Here is a 17830-nt window from a genome sequence, read left to right as displayed (position 1 = left end):
AGGGTTTCAACATGTTGGCCAGGCTAGTCTCGAACTCCTGACTTCATGTGATCTACCCACCTCAGCCACCCAAAGTGCTGGGATTACAGGTGTGAGCCACCAGCGGCCTCATTCTCACAGAACTTTATTGCGGTTTTTATGCAATGCCATATTGTATTGCAACATTTCATAAAAATGTTCCTGTTATCTACTATGAAAATAGCACCTGCTTATGGGTAGCACTCTTAAAATTTTCTCCTAAACCAAATTGTAAGCCCCCACATACCCAGAGCCTAGCAAAATACCCGATGTTCAAAAATCTGAAAAAATGGGCCGGGCGCGGTGGCTCACGCCTGTAATCCCAGCACTTTGGGAGGCTGAGGCGGGCGGATCACGAGGTCAGGAGATCCAGACCATCCTGGCTAACACCGTGAAACCCCGTCTCTACTAAAAATACAAAAAAAATTAGCCGGGGGTGGTGGCGGGCGCCTGTAGTCCCAACTGCTCGGGAGGCTGAGGCAGGAGAATCGCTTGAACCCGGGAGGCAGAGCTTGCAGTGAGCCGAGATCGCGCCACTGCACTCCAGCCTGGGTGACAGCGAGACTCCGTCTCAAAAAAAAAAAAAAATTCTGAAAAAATGAAAGAGGCAAAGCAACTGGAAGAGCCTGACTTTAAAGCCGCCTCCGAGTCAGCCTCTTGCTTCCTGAGGGAGCCCAGGGTGGCCGGGAGCTGCCCCACTCCAGGAGAGCCTCCAGCCTGCACCTTGCCCTGCCATCCCCCTCAACGTGCTTTCCTTCTTCAGAGGCCTTCTCGGACAGAACCCCTACAAGAGAGGCCCTGAGGTGACCGTCCTTAAGGTGGGCCTCCCGCACTGGCAACCTCCCAGAGGCTGATAGCAGTGGTCCCTGAGATTGGGAGGGTCCTGAATAGGGGCTGGGTCAAGCCTGCTGCCCTTTGACGGCCATAAAACCACCAGGGTTATAGGCCGGGTGCAGCGGCTCACATATGTAATCCCGGCACTTTGGGAGGCTGAGGTGGGAGGATCATGAGGTCAGGAGATTGAGACCATCCTGGCTAACACGGTGAAACCCCATCTCTACTAAAAATACAAAAAAAATTAGCCGGGCATGGTGGCAGGCGCCTGTAGTCCCAGCTACTCGGGAGGCTGAGGCAGAAGAATGGCAGGAACCCGATCGTGCCACTGCACTCCAGCCAGCCTGGGCGACAGAGCGAGACTCCGTCTCAAAAAATATATAAAAATAAATCAAAAACCACCGGGATTGCTGAGCGCGGCTTAGCGGGCACAGCCAGGAGTCACGTGTCCTCCGTCACTCCCACGGACAGAGGGGCGCCTAGCGACGGTGCGGCTGAGCTCGGGGCCGACTCTGCCCAGGCCCACTCGACGTCTGGGCCTTCCCCACGCGGCGTGGCCACAGCCCGCTTCTCCTGGACAGCCGCTCATCACCCTCGTCCCAGCAAGATCAGGTCCGCACGCTCTGGCTCAGGCCTCCAACACAGGGCAAAGAGAAGGCGGGAGGCGCAAAGGGACGGCCCAGAGCTGGCCTGCGCCGCTGGATCTGCAGACTAGGCGCTTGTCTCCCCACCTCCCCGCATGCGCCCCTGCTTGCTTTCAGGCAGGAGGTCTGTGGGTCGGGGGAGTCAGGTGATGCTTCGCACACGAAGTCCTGCAGCCCCAGCTCCAGAGGAGGGTGGCCTCTGGCCCAGAAGCTAGGACTCACCATGGCCTGAGCTTGTTGACGCTGCCATGGTCAAGGCAGCAGGGCAGGCCCCAGAAGAAGGGGGCATCTCTCCTCACCGTTTAAAGCAAATTATCAAACAGACACAAAAATCTCCTCTGTCAGTCATCTTCAAAGAGTTTCATCTTGTTGCTTTTTTTTATTTTTAATCTACCCTCTGCTTTTTTTTTTCTTTGCTGGAGGTTTTTGTTGTTTTTTTTTGAGACAGAGTCTCACTCTGTTGCCCAGGCTGGAGTGCAGTGGTGTGATCTGGGTTCACTGCAACCTCCACCACCTGAATTTTCGATCCTCCTGCCTCAGCCTCTCGAGTAGCTGGGATTACAGGCACCCACCACCACGCCCGGCTAATTTTTGTGTTTATAGTAGAGAAGGGGTTTCACTATGTTGGCCAGGCTGGCCTCAAACTCCTGACCTCAAGTGATCCATCCACCTCGGCTTCCCAAAGTGCTGGGATTACAGGTGTGAGCCACTGTGCCCGGCATGCTGGAGTATTTTTAAAGCCAACTCCAGACTTCACATCATTTTACCCATAAGTACTCTTCTCTTTTGTCAAATAAAAAACAAATCAGGGCCATGCACAGTGGTTCATGCCGGTAACCCCAGTGTTTCGGGAGGCCGGGGTGGGAGGATTGCTTGAGCCCAGGAATTTGACACCACCTAGGCAACATAGCAAGACCCCCATCTCTACAAAAACTAAAAAATTAGCCAGGTGTGGTGGCACATGCCTGTGGTCCTAGCTACTCAGGAGGCTGAGGTAGAAGGATCACTTGAGCCCGGAAGTTCCAGGCTGCAGTGAGCCAAGTTCACACCACTGCACTCCAGCCTGGGTGACAGAAAAAGACCCTGTCACAAACCAGAAAAAAAAAAAAAAAAAAAAAAGCAAATCTCCAATGCGTAGAAGCAGAAAGTAGAAGAGTGGTTGCCAGGAGCAATAAATAAATAAATTGAGAGCGTTTTTAAAAATCTAGACTTGGTACTGTTTCTGAAAGGATGATTGCAAGTGTGTCAGACCTGTGAGGTCTCAAGAGTTGGGTAAGACGCGGTTTTCTTGTGTGCAGTGGAGCAGCAGGTGTGGGGAGGGGGGTGGGGGGCCTGTTGACCAGGCAGCAATGCGAGAAAGCTGCATCTGAACCCCTGCCCAGGCTGAGGCTGGGCATGCAGTCAAGGCCCTGGTAGAGACTTAACCAGAACTGGTCACTGGGCCCACGGTCAGCGCCCTGGAGGAGACTTAACCAGAACTGGTCACTGGGCCCACGGTCAGGGCCCTGGAGGAGACTTAACCAGAACTGGTCACTGGGCCCACGGTCAGGGCCCTGGAGGAGACTTAACCAGAACTGGTCAGTGGGCCCACGGTCAGGGCCCTGGAGGAGACTTAACCAGAACTGGTCACTGGGCCCACGGTCAGGGCCCTGGAGGAGACTTAACCAGAACTGGTCACCAGTGTATTTGGTTCCAATGAGAACAACAGTTCAGTTACATATTTATGAGGCAAAAGACAGGACTTTGGAGGATGTGTCCAGCCTTGTCACAGGTAAATAAGGGACATCATGAATCTCATCTTTGTCACCTGGGGACAGGGTTCTGAGCTGTTTCCAGAACATAAAGGGGGGACTTCCTAACCTCCCAGGATCATAGGGCTCAGGTAAAGCTTATCACTGTCAATTTTCCTTAAAAATAATCATTACTGTTATATATTATTATGTATGTATATACACACACACCTCAGATGAGGGCTTGACTCTCCCTGAAATATTAACACACCCTTTCCACCTATAACATTGCCCCTCGCCACCGATTTCTGTCTCCAGCCCTCTGCTGAAAATCAGGCCACGGGTTCCACAGCCTGGCTGCACAATGCGGTCCATGGGCCAGAGCAGGGCCTCCTGCTAGCAGGTTGGAAATGCAGCGTCCCAGTCCCCAGCCAGCTCTGCAGCACCGGGACCCGCAGGTCTCCGACGAGACCTGTCCTCCCCTCAGGGCTAGAGTCGCACTGCACTGGAATTTCCTGCAGTGAGATTTGGGTGACCCTCCCCACTCCCAGTTGCCCGTCTCCTGTAACCAGGCAGCATGTGGTCAATTGACTGGCTTCAGCCTCCAGGACAGCCTGGAGCTCCGTGGGGTTTGGCACATGCCGTGGCTCCATGAAGATGCCCACGTCGTGGTTCATCACTGCTCAGTGGGTTCTGCTGCCGTTATCTTTGTCCTCTGTACTAACATCCCATTTTCTCAGGTCCTCCCGGCCTTGAGGATGCTAGATGTTCCTTCCATCTTGATGGGCACCCCAGAACTGAAGTACTCCTGAAGCCCTTCTAACTTCCAAAGGGCAGCAGCTTCTACAAAAAAGCAACAAGGGCCAGGCACAGTGGCTGGCGCCTGTAATCCCAGCACTTTGGGAGGCCAAGGTGGGCGGATCACCTGAGGTCGGGAGTTCGAAAACAGCCTGGCCAACATGGAGAAACCCCCGTCTCTACTAAAAATACAAAATTAGTTGGGCGTAGTGGCGCATGCCTGTAATCCCAGCTACTTGGGATGCTGAGGCAGGAGAATCGCTTGAACCCAGGAGGCGGAGGTTGCAGTGAGCCGAGATTGAGCTATTGCACTCCAGCCTGGGCAACAAGAGTGAAACTCTGACTCAAAAAAAAGCAGCAAGACGGCTGAATTCCTGAAGGGAGGAGGGGCATCATGGGTGGTGACCCCACAGAGGCCCCCTGGTGTGGCCCCTGAGGCCCCTCAGACTGAAGAGGGCCTCCTGCAAGGGAGCTGGGTCCCCCGGGGGAGGGTGAATTCTGAGTCCCTGAACTGCAGGGCAAGCTGACCCAGAGCTCCAGCACTGCAAAGCCTCCCCCGGAAAGGGCTGTCTGGAGCGGCTGTGGCCAGCACAGTCTCTCCTGGGGTGGGTGTGCACCTGGCTTTTGCATCATGGCTGACCGTGCTGGTGGCTTCACAGAAAGGGAGTTTGTGTGAGGATGCTCGGGTGCCTGCTGGGTGCTTGGCACTGGGGTGGGGGGGGGGGGGGCGGTGAATGGAGGCACCTGAGGGACACAGTCCCAGGTGGGAGCTGTTCCAGGTGGGAGCTGTCCCAGGTGGGAGCTGTTCCAGGTAGGAGCTGCTGTCTCCCAATCAGGTCCCAGGTTGGGGCTTGGCCAGGCCTGGGCTGGAGCAGGAGACCTTTCTAGCTGCCTCGGTCTGGCTGCCCCCCTTGCACAGAGCCTGGGGCTCTGGCCTCTCTGTATCTCTCCTCTCCACTCTTCCTGGAGGGCACCGCTCTTATCTGACCTGCTCCCCCACAGTCTCCCTACATCTGGCCCAAAAATACACTTGGTGGCAGTCCCGCCATCACACTCAGGCTCGGGAGCTGGCGGCCCCTGGTCTGTGCTGCCTGCCACGCTGCTTTCCACGGCAGTGGTGGGAAAGGGAGGTTAGAACCCCATCTCCATGGCCAGAAGGCAGAAATTAGGGAAAAGGGGAGCCGTGAGGCTTCCAGGCCTGGGGTTGGAACAGAGGCTGCGCAGTGTGGGGCGATTTGGGTGCAGGACCCCGGGTGCTGGGAAGTGGGGAGCAGGACTGTGTCTGTTGCTCCAGAAAGCGCGAGGGATGCGATATAGGAAATTCGGGCGTCAGTTAGAGCCCGAGAGGGGTTCAGGGAGTCACTGACTTAGGCAGAGAGGAGCCCAGACGGGGTTCGAAGACCCTGGGGACGGACGCCCACCTGTCACTCCTGGATTGTGGGGCACCCGTAGGCCGAGGGGCAGGAGGCTATGGCCCTGTCTCCTGGTTTGGGGCTAAACATCCCAAGGAGGTCACACCGTAGAGTAGGGGCTGTGCGATCTTTCAAATGAGGGACGCCGCGTGTTACCAAAAGCCAGTGCTGAGGAGCTGGGCTGAAAGCTTGGGGAGTTCCCAGAACCAGCAGACTAGGAACGGGAGGAACCGTGTCGGGGGCTCTGCTCCGCTGAGCACTGACCCCCACCCCGCCCCCTAGTCTTGCAAGGCATGGAGAAGGGTGAAAGGCAGAGGCGGGAGTCCGCACTTAGGGACCGGTCCGTTCCACACGCTGCTGTCCAGGCTCCTGGGTGGCGCTCGGACATTCCGGAAACACCCATGGGAAGGTCCCAAGTTGGTTCCGAAAGGCCCTGACGGACGCGCAGGGGACGCTGAGCCTGTGATCCTCGCCTCACCCAGACGAGGCCGGGCTGCTTCTCACAGGAAAGTGCGTCTGGAGTCCGGGGACGGCCTCCTCCTGGGGCCTGTCCAGGTCGCCCTGGGCCTAAATTACAGGCGGGGAGAGGCCTGTCGGAGGAGCCCCCGCTCCAGACCCCTGGGGGACCCAGGGCGAGGTCGCCCCAGCACCTCACGTCTGGGGTCTCCCCTTTGCCACGTGGCCAGAGCAAAATTCAAAATCTGCAGTTCTGGCAAATTTCCGGGGCCTCCCGGACACGAAAAGTAGCTGAAATCTCAGGACAATGTCATTGGATGCGGACCGAGAAGAAGCCGTTCGGAACCAGAGCTGCCCCGGATTCTCCCAGGCCTGGCTCGCCGGTGGGGGGACCCCGGTCCCTGGTTTGCGGGGGCAGGAACGGGCGGGCGCCCCTGGGGGCTTCTCATTTGTGTGTTGGTCTCGGCCTTGAAATGCAGCGGAGAAAATAAAAAATAAAATAAAAATAGGAGTCAGGTGTCAGAGTCGGGTCGGCCAGGCACTGAGGTTTGAAGGAATCGCAGAAGAAGCTCCTCTCACCCGGGTCCAGGCCGCGGGGGTTCTGCGGGAGGCGCCCCCGATTCTGCCCGCGGGACGCCGCGGCCTCGGAAGCCCCGGGAGCTGGCCCCGCCCCGCCCCCACCCTCCGCCCATTCCCCGCCCCGCCCCCACCCTCGCCTCTCTCCCCTCCCCTCCCCTCCCCCTCCCCCGCCCCTCCTCTCTCCCCAAGTCCTCCCCGCCCCCCCCAGCCCCGCCCCTCCCCCGCCCTGGGTGCTCCCCTGCCCCTCCCCCGGTCCTCCCCCGCCCCTCACCCGCTCCTGCCCCTCCTCTGTCCCCAAGTCCTCCCCACCCCCAGCCGCCCCTCCCCCCGCCCTGCCCCTCCCCCCGCCCCCGCCTCCAGCCCCGCCCCTCCCCGCTCCCAGCCCCGCCCCCACGCGCCCGCGGTCCCGCCGGAAGGACTTAAGCGCCCCGGAGCCGGGAGGCGAACTTGGGACCCGCTGGCCTCGCTCGGTGCACGCCTCCCTCCCCGCATGCAGCCCGCCGAGCGCTCGCGGGTCCCAAGGTGTGTGGCGCGGGGTGCGGGCGTCCCCGGCGGCTGCGGTCCCGGCGCGGGCCCCCGACCCCCCAGAGGAAACTTCGGGGAAGCCGGCCTCCTTCTCTCGGTTTTGCAGGATCGACCCGTACGGATTCGAGCGGCCTGAGGACTTCGACGACGCCGCCTACGAGAAGTTTTTCTCCAGCTACCTGGTCACGCTCACCCGCAGGGCGATCAAATGGTCCCGGCTGCTGCAGGGCGGGGGCGTCCCCAGGAGCCGGACAGGTGGGTCCCGGGGGCGCAGGTGGGTCGGGCTGGGACGGGCCGGGCAAAGTCCGGGCTCCGGGAGCGGAGGGAGGGGGAGGAACCTTTCCGGGCAGGTCGGGACGAAGCTGCGGGCTCCGAGCTAGGGCAGCCGCAGGGACCGGTTTTCCCGCTTTGAGATGGGCCGGCGGGTCGGACGCGAAGGAGACCCGTCCCTCCCAGCAGGGAGCCATATCGGGATGGATCAAAACTCGATCCATGCCGGGCGCGGTGGCTCACGCCTGTAATCCCAGCGCTTTGGGAGGCCGAGGTGGGTGGATCACCTGAGGTCAGGAGTTTGAGACCAGCCTGAGCAACATGGTGAAACCCCGTCTCCACTAAAAATACAAAATTAGCCGGGCGCGGTGGCTCACGCCTGCAATCCCAGCGCTTTGGGAGGCCGAGGTGGGCGGATCACCTGAGGTCAGGAGTTTGAGACCAGCCTGAGCAACATGGTGAAACCCCGTCTCTACTAAAAATACAAAATTTAGCCGGGCGCAGTGGCTCACGCCTGTACTCCCAGCGCTTTGGGAGGCCGAGGTGGGCGGATCACCTGAGGTCAGGAGTTTGAGACCAGCCTGAGCAACATGGTGAAACCCCGTCTCTACTAAAAATACAAAATTAGCCGGGCGCAGTGGCTCACGCCTGTATCCCAGCGCTTTGGGAGGCCGAGGTGGGCGGATCACCTGAGGTCAGGAGTTTGAGACCAGCCTGAGCAACATGGTGAAACCCCGTCTCTACTAAAAATACAAAATTAGCCGGGCATGGTGGCTCCTGCCTGTAATCCCAGCTACTCTGGAGGCTGAGGCAGGAGAATCGCTTGAACCTAGTAGGCGGAGGTTGCAGTGAGCCGAGATTGCGCCATTGCACTCCAGCCTGGGCGACAGAGCGAGACTCTGTCCTTGTGACGGGACCCACAGGGCCCTGCTCTACCTGCCGCTCCTCCGCGACCCCAGGCCTCCTACTGCTGCGGTGAGCACCGGCCTGACCGCCCGCCCGCCTCGGGGTTAGCTGCAGGGCCCCCTCCTCCGGGGCGCCCCAGGCTTCCCTGTGCGGAGGGCACCTCCTCATTTCTGCCTTTCCCAGCACAGCCCCTGCTGGAGTCAAAAACCCTTCCTCCCTGCAACGGATTTTTCATTCACTGCTCAGTCCTCAGAACCTGGGGCAGTGCCAGGCGACTTCCCTGTGTGTTCAGTGAATGAATGAAGTGTCTGCCTGGGGTGAGGGCTTGGTGGGAGTGTGCCCTGGAGCTAGGAACTCAGAGAAGTGGGGTCAAAGGGGAGTCCTGGGGGCTTCCTGAGAAGGGGGATGTGAATGGCAGCTGGGCTTCCAGGGACCGAGCAGTAGGGACCTGGTGGGGAAGGACAGAGATGAAACCAGGGGCCCTGCACCTGGGCGGAGGGTCGGAGGTGTGTGGTGACCACGGCCAGGCACTGAGAAGCCAACTGTTAAAGGTTTTCCAGGCAGGGGGTGACAAGATCAACTTTTGCTTTTATTTATTTATTTGAGACAGGGTATCCCTCTGAGTGCAGTGGCACAATCACCACTCACTGTAGCCTTGACCTCCTGGGCTCCAGCCATCCTCCCCTCTCAGCCTCCCGCATAGCTGGGACCACTGGTGTGGCCACCACTCCTGGCTAATTTTTAAATTTTTTATAGAGATGGAAGTTAATATCCTATATGCTTCCCACTAATGCATCATGTCCCATCCCTGTGGCCTCTGCATGTTCACATGTTTCCAGTGGAACGTGTGTCTTTATTTTTCCTTTTCATTTATTCTTTTTGATTTATTTATTTTTGAGACAGAGTCTCACTCTGTCGCCCAGGCTGGAGTGCAGTGGTGCGATCTCAGCTGACTGCAACCTCCACCTCCTGGGTTCAAGTGATTCTCCTGCCTCAGCCTCCTGAGTAGCTGGGATTACAGGTGCACACCACTACACCTGGCTAATTTATTTTTTATTTTCTTATTTTTTTTATTTTGAGACGGAGTCTCACTCTGTCGCCCAGGCTAGAGTGCAGTGGCATGATTTCAGCTCATTGCAACCTCTGCCTCCTGGGTTCAAGCGATTTTCCTGCCTCAGCCTCCCAAGTAGCTGGGATTACAGGCACCTACCACCACGCCAGGCTAATTTTTCTATTTTTAGTAGAGATGGGTTTTACCATATTGGCCAGGCTGGTCTCAAACTCCTGACCTCAAGGGATCTGCCCACGTTGGCCTCCCAAAATGCTGGGATTACAGGCATGAGCCACTGCGCCTGATTTATTCTTAAAAGTTAACTGTCTTTTAATTTTAAAAAGTAACGTAAAAGTATATAAGACATGTGAACTTAAAAAGCATAATTTATGTACATGGTAAACACTTTAATCATACTGAGGGCTACAAAGTGCAACAGGGAGTTTCTCTCCCACCCATGGCCCCCATCTCCTATAGAGATGACCGCAGGGGACTGTCCTTCCGTCCCCCTCAGGAGCAGAAGTCCACGCTTGGTTCTGCAGTTTGCTTTAAGAGCAGGGGAAGTCCGTGGGAAGTCCTGTGGCTGTGACCTGGAGGTTGGTTACAGCGGAGAATCTGAAAGATGTATGGTTGTGCATAAATTTTTGTTTTTACAGAAAACACAACTGCACAGTCATTCTCCTGTCTTTGCCTTTGTCGTTTGGGTCTGTCCTATCGCTGTCCCTTTCTTTGACCAGGGGCTGCTAACTTGGGTTCCATATTTTCCTTTTTAGGGAACCACTCAGCGCATTGCCCCCACTTTCCAATATGGACTTGGGAGGGGGTTCTGGGAAGAGCAGGGAAAAGGAAAAAAGCAATCCGGATGCAAAATCCTCCAGATTTTTATTCTTTTCCCCACTCCTTTGCAATTATTTTACACCTAATTCAACAGTTTTGTTTTTGCTTTTTTTTTTTTTTTTTTTTTTTTTTTTTTTAGCATTGGTCTCTATCAACTCTTTCTAAAAATTTCACTTTGTTTTTATTGAAGTAACAACTTTCTTCTTTTTGCTTTAATTTTTTTTTTTTTTTTGAGACAAAGTCTAGCTCTGTCAGCCTGGCTGGAGGGTAGTGGCGCAATCTCGGCTCACTGCAACCTCTGCCTCCCAGGTTCAAGCAATTCTCCTGCCTCAGCCTCCTCAGTAACTGGGATTACAGGCACTCGCCACCATGCCCGGCTAATTTTTGTGTTTTTAGTAGAGATGGGTTTTGCCTTGTTGGCCAGGCTGGTCTCGAACTCCTGAGCTCCAGTGATCCGCCCACCTCAGCCTCCCAAAATGCTGGGATGACAGGCGTGAGCCACCACGCTGGGCTAATTTATGTAATGTTAATTGGACCATGTCATTATGGTAGCAAGCATCACTGGCATAAATGGGTCTGTGAGCAAATATATCTCTTTGATCCTATATGAGCCTCAGCCTGAGGGGTGGGAGCCACAGGGCTGTGGGCCTGTTCTGCAGGGAGTAGGGATGCTGGTGACTCCGGTGGGAGGCACATGGAGTCAGTGATCGCGTGTCTCTACTGGCCTGGGGCCTGGGTCCCAGTGTGACCGTCAGGGTGCCCATGAGCACTGGCAAAGCCCCAAGAGCGGAGGGTCGGGCATAAAACTGGAGTGGACGAGTTATTCCAAAAATGGGAATACCACTTCTTCCTGCCAGGTATTCCAGGCTGACAGTGATAGAGTTCTTTCCTCTGCTTTTGGAGGGTTTTCATCTGCACTCCCCATGTTAAAGTCTCCAGGAACACAATCATCTACCAATCTCAGCATTCCACATGTCTTAAGGGACAGTTATTATGTATTCTGCCTGATCACACTCTTGGTGGGTACAATAAATATTGTATTTTCCTTTCTCCATAGCAAATATCCACCAGGAGCCCTTAGGAAGACAGCTTCCTCTTCCTCCCTGGAAAGACTAAATTCAACAAACTTAGTCCTGTTGGATTCCTATTTCATTCTCCATCTCGAGAATAGACGTCTGCAGGGAAGCAGCTTCAGGGCCGTTGGCTTCTTTGAGACCTCCTTCCTGGTGGCTTAGAATATTAGCACCACCAAGTTAAATCGAGAAAACATATTTTCAAAGATACACCGAAAAACTGGGGATTTGCCTAACTTTGTCAGGGTAGACAGATGGACGTCAGTTCTCTGGATGTAGCTTCTTTTTAAAAATTTCCCAACTGTTTTGACTTGATATTTTATACTTCTCCAAACATTAGTGATGCTCTGTGCGTTAGCCCTGCCCTTGGGAAAGTGTCAGTCTGTGAGGACAAGTAAACCATTTTCTTTCTTCTGTAAAGAAACAGTGTAAATCCAGATAACAAACGTATCAAAAAGTCGCAGAATTCTTTGTTCCGTGAAGCTTCCGGGTCTTGCTCCAACTGCCAGAGCTGCTCGGGGGCCTCGGGTGCAGGCTCGGTGCTTTCTGTTCACTTTACGATGAGGAAACCAAGGCACGCTCAGGGTCTGGAGCCTGCAAGTCATAGCGGAGCAGAGTGTCTGACTCCAGAGCTGGTGCATTTAGCCATTTCGACCTTTCTCTTAAATACAACCTTGATATTCTTGTTATTATCGAGACAGGGTCTTGCTCTGTCACCAGGCAGGAGGACAGTGGGACGATCATAGCTCACTGCAGCCTAGAGAGCAATCCTCCCGCCTCAGCCTCCAGAGTAGCTGGGACTACAGGTGTGCACCACCATGCCCAGCTAATTTTTAAGGGTTTTTTTGTAGAGATGGAGTCTCCTGGGATTACAGGCATGAGCCACTGCACCTGGCCTATCAAATAATTTTAACAATTTACAGTAAAATTCACTCTTAACAGTATATGGTTCTGTGAATTTGGACAAACACGCAGCTAGGCAGTCATCACCACAGTCAAGATTCTGTCGCCTTCAACAATCCTGTCCTTTGAAGTCAGCCCACTGCCCACATCACTGAGCTGTTCCCCATTCCCGTAGTTCAGCCATTTCTATGGTGTCATTAGTGGAATCATGCAGATTGTAGCCTTTGAGTCTGGTTTCTTTCACCTAATGCGTTGGAGATCCATCCAGGACCTTGTATGTGTCAATAGTTCCTTCCTTTTTATTGCTGAGGTACTTCATTTACGGATGTACTACAATTTTTAAAAACCCATTCATCAGCAGAAGACATTTGGAATGTGTAAGCCGACATTATAAACATCCACCTACAGGTTTTTGTGTGAACTTAGTCTTCATTTATCTTGACTAAACACTTTGCATGGGATTGCTGGGTTGTATGACAAGTGCATGTTTACCTAACTAGTAAGAAATTACAAACCGCCTTTCCAATGTGGCTGTAAATTTTGCATTCCCACCACAAATGTATGAGTGTCCTAATTGCTCCACATTCTTGCCAGCTCTTCATATTGTTGGTGTTTTTTTATTTTAGTCATTCTTTTGTAGATGGACTATTCTGTGTGCATTAAATTTCCTTTGCATCTTTATCAAAAAGCAATTGGTTCTGTTTGTGTGGGTCTCTTTGTGGATTCCTTATTATATCCCATTATTCCATTTGTCTAACTTTTTTTCAGTACCACATTGTCTGTCTTACTGTAGGTTTATAGTAAAGCATAAAATCAGGTAATATGTCTCCTCCAACTTCATTTTCAAAATTGTTTTGGTTCTTTTCGCTTTGCATATAAAGTTTAGAATCAGGTTGTCATTGTCTACAAAGTATTTTTTCCTGGAACAGTGATAAGGAGGTGCATATAGGAATCTGTAGATCAACTTTGGAAGAACTGACGTCTTAAGAGTGAGCCTTGCAATCTGTGAACATGGTGTATCTATTAGTTTATTTCAGTCTTATTTGATTGCTTTTGCAGCATTCAGTATTTGGATCCTGCAAATACTTCATTAGATTTTTACCTAAGTATTTCTGCTTTTATTTCTTGTTACTATTGTAAATGATGCCAATTTTATTTTTTTATTTTTATGTATTTATTTTTTGAGATGGAGTCTCTCTCTGTCTCCCAGGCTGGAGTGCAGTGGTGCAATCTCAGCTCACTGCAACCTCCGCCTCCCAGGTTCAAGCGATTCTCCTGCCTCAGCCTCCCAAGTAGCTGGGATTACAGGCACCTGCCACCACGCCCGGCTAATTTTTGTATTTTTTTAGTAGAGACGGGGTTTTGCCATGTTGGTCAGGCTGATCTTGAACTCCTGATCTCAGGTGATCCACCCGCCTTGGCCTCCCAAAGTGCTGGGATTACAGGCATGAACCACCACGCCAGGCCGCAGTTTTAAATATATGATTTCTAGTTGTTCATTATTAGTTTGTAGAAGTACCACTGGTTTTTGCATGGCCTCTCCTTTCTGCTTCTGTCCCTCTCAGTTAGAACAGTCCTTGCCTGTGCTGGGACTCACCGTCTCCTGCTGTTGTATAGCACAGAATGACTAAGAACTCATTCAGAGCATTCCTGGTCAAGCTGCCCTCTGAGGGTCATGAGACCTACAGCAAACCTCAGTATGAATCGTACTAACTTGGAGGAAAGTCAGGCTGAATTATTGGTGTCTTTGGTAGAATTTTAAAAATAAAGCAAAACATGTTTTTCATGTTCCCGTAAGCAGTGTGAATAAACTGTAAACCAAGTGTGCTGAGATGTTCTTACCTGAGACATGATCCTCAAATATGTTTCTAAACCAGCAAAGAGGGTTTCTTAAGAGGGATTCTTTTTTTTTTTTTTTTGAGGCAGTGTCACTCTGTCACCAGGCTGGAGTGCAGCGGCGTGATCTCGGCTCACTGCAACCTCTGCCTGCCAGGTTCAGGCTATTCTCCTGCCTCAGTATCCCGAGTAGCTAGGACTACAGACGCGAGCCATCACGCCCAGCCAATTTTTGTATTTTGAGTAGAGATGGGGTTTCACCATGTTGGCCAGGCTGGTCTCGATCTCTGGACCTCAGATGATCCGCCCACCTCGGCCTCCCAAAGTGCTGGGATTCCAGGCATGAGCCACCACGTCCAGCTAATTTTTGTATTTTTAGTAGAGACAGGGTTTCACCATGTTGGCCAGGATGGTCTCGATCTCTGGACCTCATGATCCACCCGCCTCGGCCTCCCAAAGTGCTGAGATTCCAGGCATGAGCCACTGCGCCCGGCCCTTAAGAGGGATTCTTTGGCTTTCAGTGGATGTTATTAGTGTCTATTTTCTCTCTCCTCTGGGTCTTCCCTCGTTGTCCTTGTATAATTCGTCACATATTTAGTGAGCAATTGCTGCCTCCCAGGTTCCCTTCCAGGAGTGGGAGGCCCAGTGGACAGACAAGGGCCTGTCCTTCCAGAGCCTGATTTTCTCAGTAATCACATAGCACACGATCATCTGCTCGTGTCCAGATGATCATACATTGTGGATCACCTTGGAATTTGAGCTCATAAAGTTTTACCCTATAGTGCTTTTCTTGACTGTAGCCTATGAAGTTATGAGTTTTTATCTGCTAAATACAGCTGGTGCCTCAGATTTTTTTTCTTTTAAGGCAGCTTATAGAATTTTACAAATTGCATATGCCTTCTTTTCTTTTGTAAAGTATGGTTTCTTTTAAAATATTGGTTTCTTTTCAAATATGTGCAGGGCCAGGCGTGGTGGCTCACGCCTGTAATCCCAGCACTTTGGGAGGCTGAGGTGGGCGGATCATGAGGTCAAGAGTTCAAGACCATCCTGGCCAACATGGTGAAATCCTGTCTCTACTAAGAATACAAAAATCAGCCAGGCATGGTGGCAGGTGCCTGTAATCCCAGCTACTCAGGAGGCTGAGGCAGGAGAATTGCTTGAACCCGGGAGGCGGAGGTTACAGTGAGCCGAGATTGCGCCACTGCACTCCAGCCTGGGCGACAGAACAAGAGTCTGTCTCGAAAAAAAATAAAATAAAATAAAATAAAAATATGTATAGTGTAGTATCAAAGGAAAACAGCAAAACTTTAAATATTTGCTTTGAAAATTAACTGTTTTGTAGGTTAAGAGCACAGTGTCGCAGCTTTGGACTTAACATAATTAATTCAGGTGCTAGCCATACATACCTTTTCCATCTGCCTAAGAAATTACTCAGTATTGACTAATGAAGATAGCTCATGGCTTTTGGCTTCTGTCCCTATATGTTTCTGTGGCCATTAAAATTACTAATTACTTTTTCACATTTTTATTGTCAATTAAAATATCCCTACAAAATGGAGCAGCTTTCAGTATATAGAGATTAACTGCACGAGTTGGACAGTGACGTCTGCCACTGAAACTGTGTTCTCCCAGCTGTGGCGTCCCACCTGAGGTGCTCACAGCTGAGCCCAGCCGGCCTCCTTGTTCTCAGCTGGGCCTCTCACTGCTTTGCCCCTTTGCTGCTGCTCAGCACAGCTGCCAGTAAGCTTTGCAGAGCAGCCATCTGACCGCGGCTCTGTTTCCTGACCACCTGCATTGAATGGTGAAGTGGGCGTGGGGGCGGTTCTGTAGCCAGTCTGGTTCGTGCTCTGTTGAGAGGGAGAGGAGAGCAGAATTTTTAAAGGAGTATATGTACCAGTTTTGGTGGAGATGGACGAAGTTCTGGGTCCCTTTAATATTTGATTTAAGAAGAGAACTGGTGAGAGTGGAAAGTGTGGCAGGAACGCGTGGGCCCCGCAGGCCCCTGGTCCAGCTCACACGCTGTCCGTCCTCTCGGCCTTCAGTGAAGCGCTATGTCCGGAAAGGGGTCCCGCTGGAGCACCGTGCCCGCGTCTGGATGGTGCTGAGTGGGGCCCAGGCTCAGATGGACCAGAATCCCGGCTACTACCACCAGCTTCTCCAGGGAGAGAGAAACCCCAGGCTGGAGGACGCCATCAGGACAGGTGAGGCGGTGGGGGTCGAGCTCTGGTGCAGGGCCCGGGGGCCGGAAGGAACCGGTTTCCACCCAGTGTCTAGCCTCAGCGTCCAGGGGTGAGCGGTGCGCCTGCTGCTTTTAACTTGAAGTTACGTCTTCCTCCATGAAAGAATCAAAACTGAAGCCTTTGCAAGGGGAGAACAATGATCGTAATTCACTCAGCAAATATTCACGTGCCTAGCCGGCTAATAAGAAAATGGGCATGAAGGAGCAGATACGCTCCATGAAGACTCGCGGGACAGTGAGAGGCGGCCTCTGCTGCCGGCGCGCTTCGCACCGGGCACTGTTCACGTGGCCTTCAGACGCAGCTGCGCTCATGAGGCCGCACACCAGGGCTTCCTTTTTTGTGTCTGGTTATCATAATTGCTGGACTCCATTCTCCTCTGATTTTTCTCAGTAATCACATAACCATAGGGTCCCTGGCTCTCAGAAGTTCAGAGTGCTAACAAAATTGATTAACCTAAGGCCGGGCGCGGTGGCTCACGCCTGTAATCCCAGCACTTTGAGAGGCTGAGGAGGGCGGATCACCTGAGGTCAGGAGTTCGAGACCAGCCTGCCCAACATGGTGAAACCCCGTCTCTACTAAAAATACAAAATAGCCGGGCGTGGTGGTGCATGCCTGTAATCCCAGCTACTCGGGAGGCTGAGGCAGGAGCATTGCTTGAACCCGGGAGGTGGAGGTTGCGGTGAGTTGGGATTGCACCACTGCACTCCAGCCTGGGCAACAAGAGTGAAACTCCATCTCAAAAAAATATATATATATATATTGGTTAACCTAAATTGAATAGATTTTTAGAAAGTACATCTGCCCTTCTGATTTTAACAGTTTTTGAGAAATACACATTTAAACACAATATACTTAATTTAAAAAAACCCAGTGGCTTTAAAGTGCTGAGAGGTTAGACAGGACGGGGAGGACATGGTGCATCCTGCTGCCCTTCCTGGGGGTCTCCTGTCCACGGGGCTGAGCCAGTGGGGAGGGGGCTCCCAAGGCTGGGGGCTGGGGCTGCCAGGGGAGAGGCTGCATCCTGACCACAGAGTGATGGCCGCCAAAGGTCTCCAAACAGATGCACAGACTGGCGGCCAGAAACGCTGATTCAGGGTGGGAAGAGGAGAGCTTGGGTGCAGTGGGTGGGGCGGGGGGGTGCATATTAAAACAGCACTGCTGTCTGAAAAATGAATTTAAAGTCTCTGTTTTGTGGTTTTTTGGATGAATTTTTTTTTTTTTTTTGAGACAGGTGTCAGTCTGTTACCCAGACTGGAGTGTAGTGGTGCGGTCACAGTGACAGCTCACTTCAGCCATGACCTACCAGGCTCAAGCGATCCTCCTGCCTCAGCCTCCTGCGTAGCTGGAAGTGGTCTGAACCACAGGTGTGCACCACCACACCTGGCTCATTTTTTAATTTTTATTTTTTTGCAGAGATGGGGTTTTGGTCTTGAACTCCCGGGCTCTGAGGATTCTCCCTCCTTCACCTCCCAAAGTGCTAGGGTTACAGGAGTGAGCCACCCACCTGGCTGAATTGTTTTTTAAATTATGGTAAAATATGCCTAATATAAAATTTACCATTTCATTTTCCCAAGCTGAAGCTCTTGGGAGCTTCCCCATTGTTAAGCGCTGAACCCCGTGTCCTCACCCAGCCCCTGGCAATCCCACTGTGCGCTTGTCTCTGTGCCATCCCCATTGTCAAGCCCCGACCCCCGTGTCCTTGCCCAGCCCCTGGCAGT

At 52.7% G+C, this 17830-nt stretch overlaps 1 protein-coding gene across 4 annotated transcripts in view; it reads left to right on the top strand.

The window, feature by feature from the left end:
- The first annotated feature begins 6864 nt into the window (after positions 1 to 6864).
- The window catches only part of GRTP1 (growth hormone regulated TBC protein 1), a 39141-nt gene continuing 28175 nt past the window's right edge, over positions 6865 to 17830 (top strand). For 2 of the 4 annotated variants that reach the window (XM_016925611.3, XM_016925610.4), the window contains exons 1-3: positions 6865 to 6993; positions 7103 to 7251; positions 15915 to 16073. In XM_016925611.3, the coding sequence (XP_016781100.1) occupies positions 6962 to 6993; positions 7103 to 7251; positions 15915 to 16073 (340 nt within the window). In that variant the 5' untranslated portion in view covers positions 6865 to 6961. The remainder of the gene's footprint in view (positions 6994 to 7102; positions 7252 to 15914; positions 16074 to 17830) is intronic. The other 2 variants (XM_016925608.3, XM_016925609.3) reach the window with 2 other exon arrangements.

This window comes from Pan troglodytes, chromosome 14 (genome assembly GCF_028858775.2).
Source record: "Pan troglodytes isolate AG18354 chromosome 14, NHGRI_mPanTro3-v2.0_pri, whole genome shotgun sequence".
Classification (NCBI taxonomy): Eukaryota; Metazoa; Chordata; class Mammalia; order Primates; family Hominidae; genus Pan; species Pan troglodytes.
This window is presented reverse-complemented; position numbering and strand designations above follow the sequence as displayed.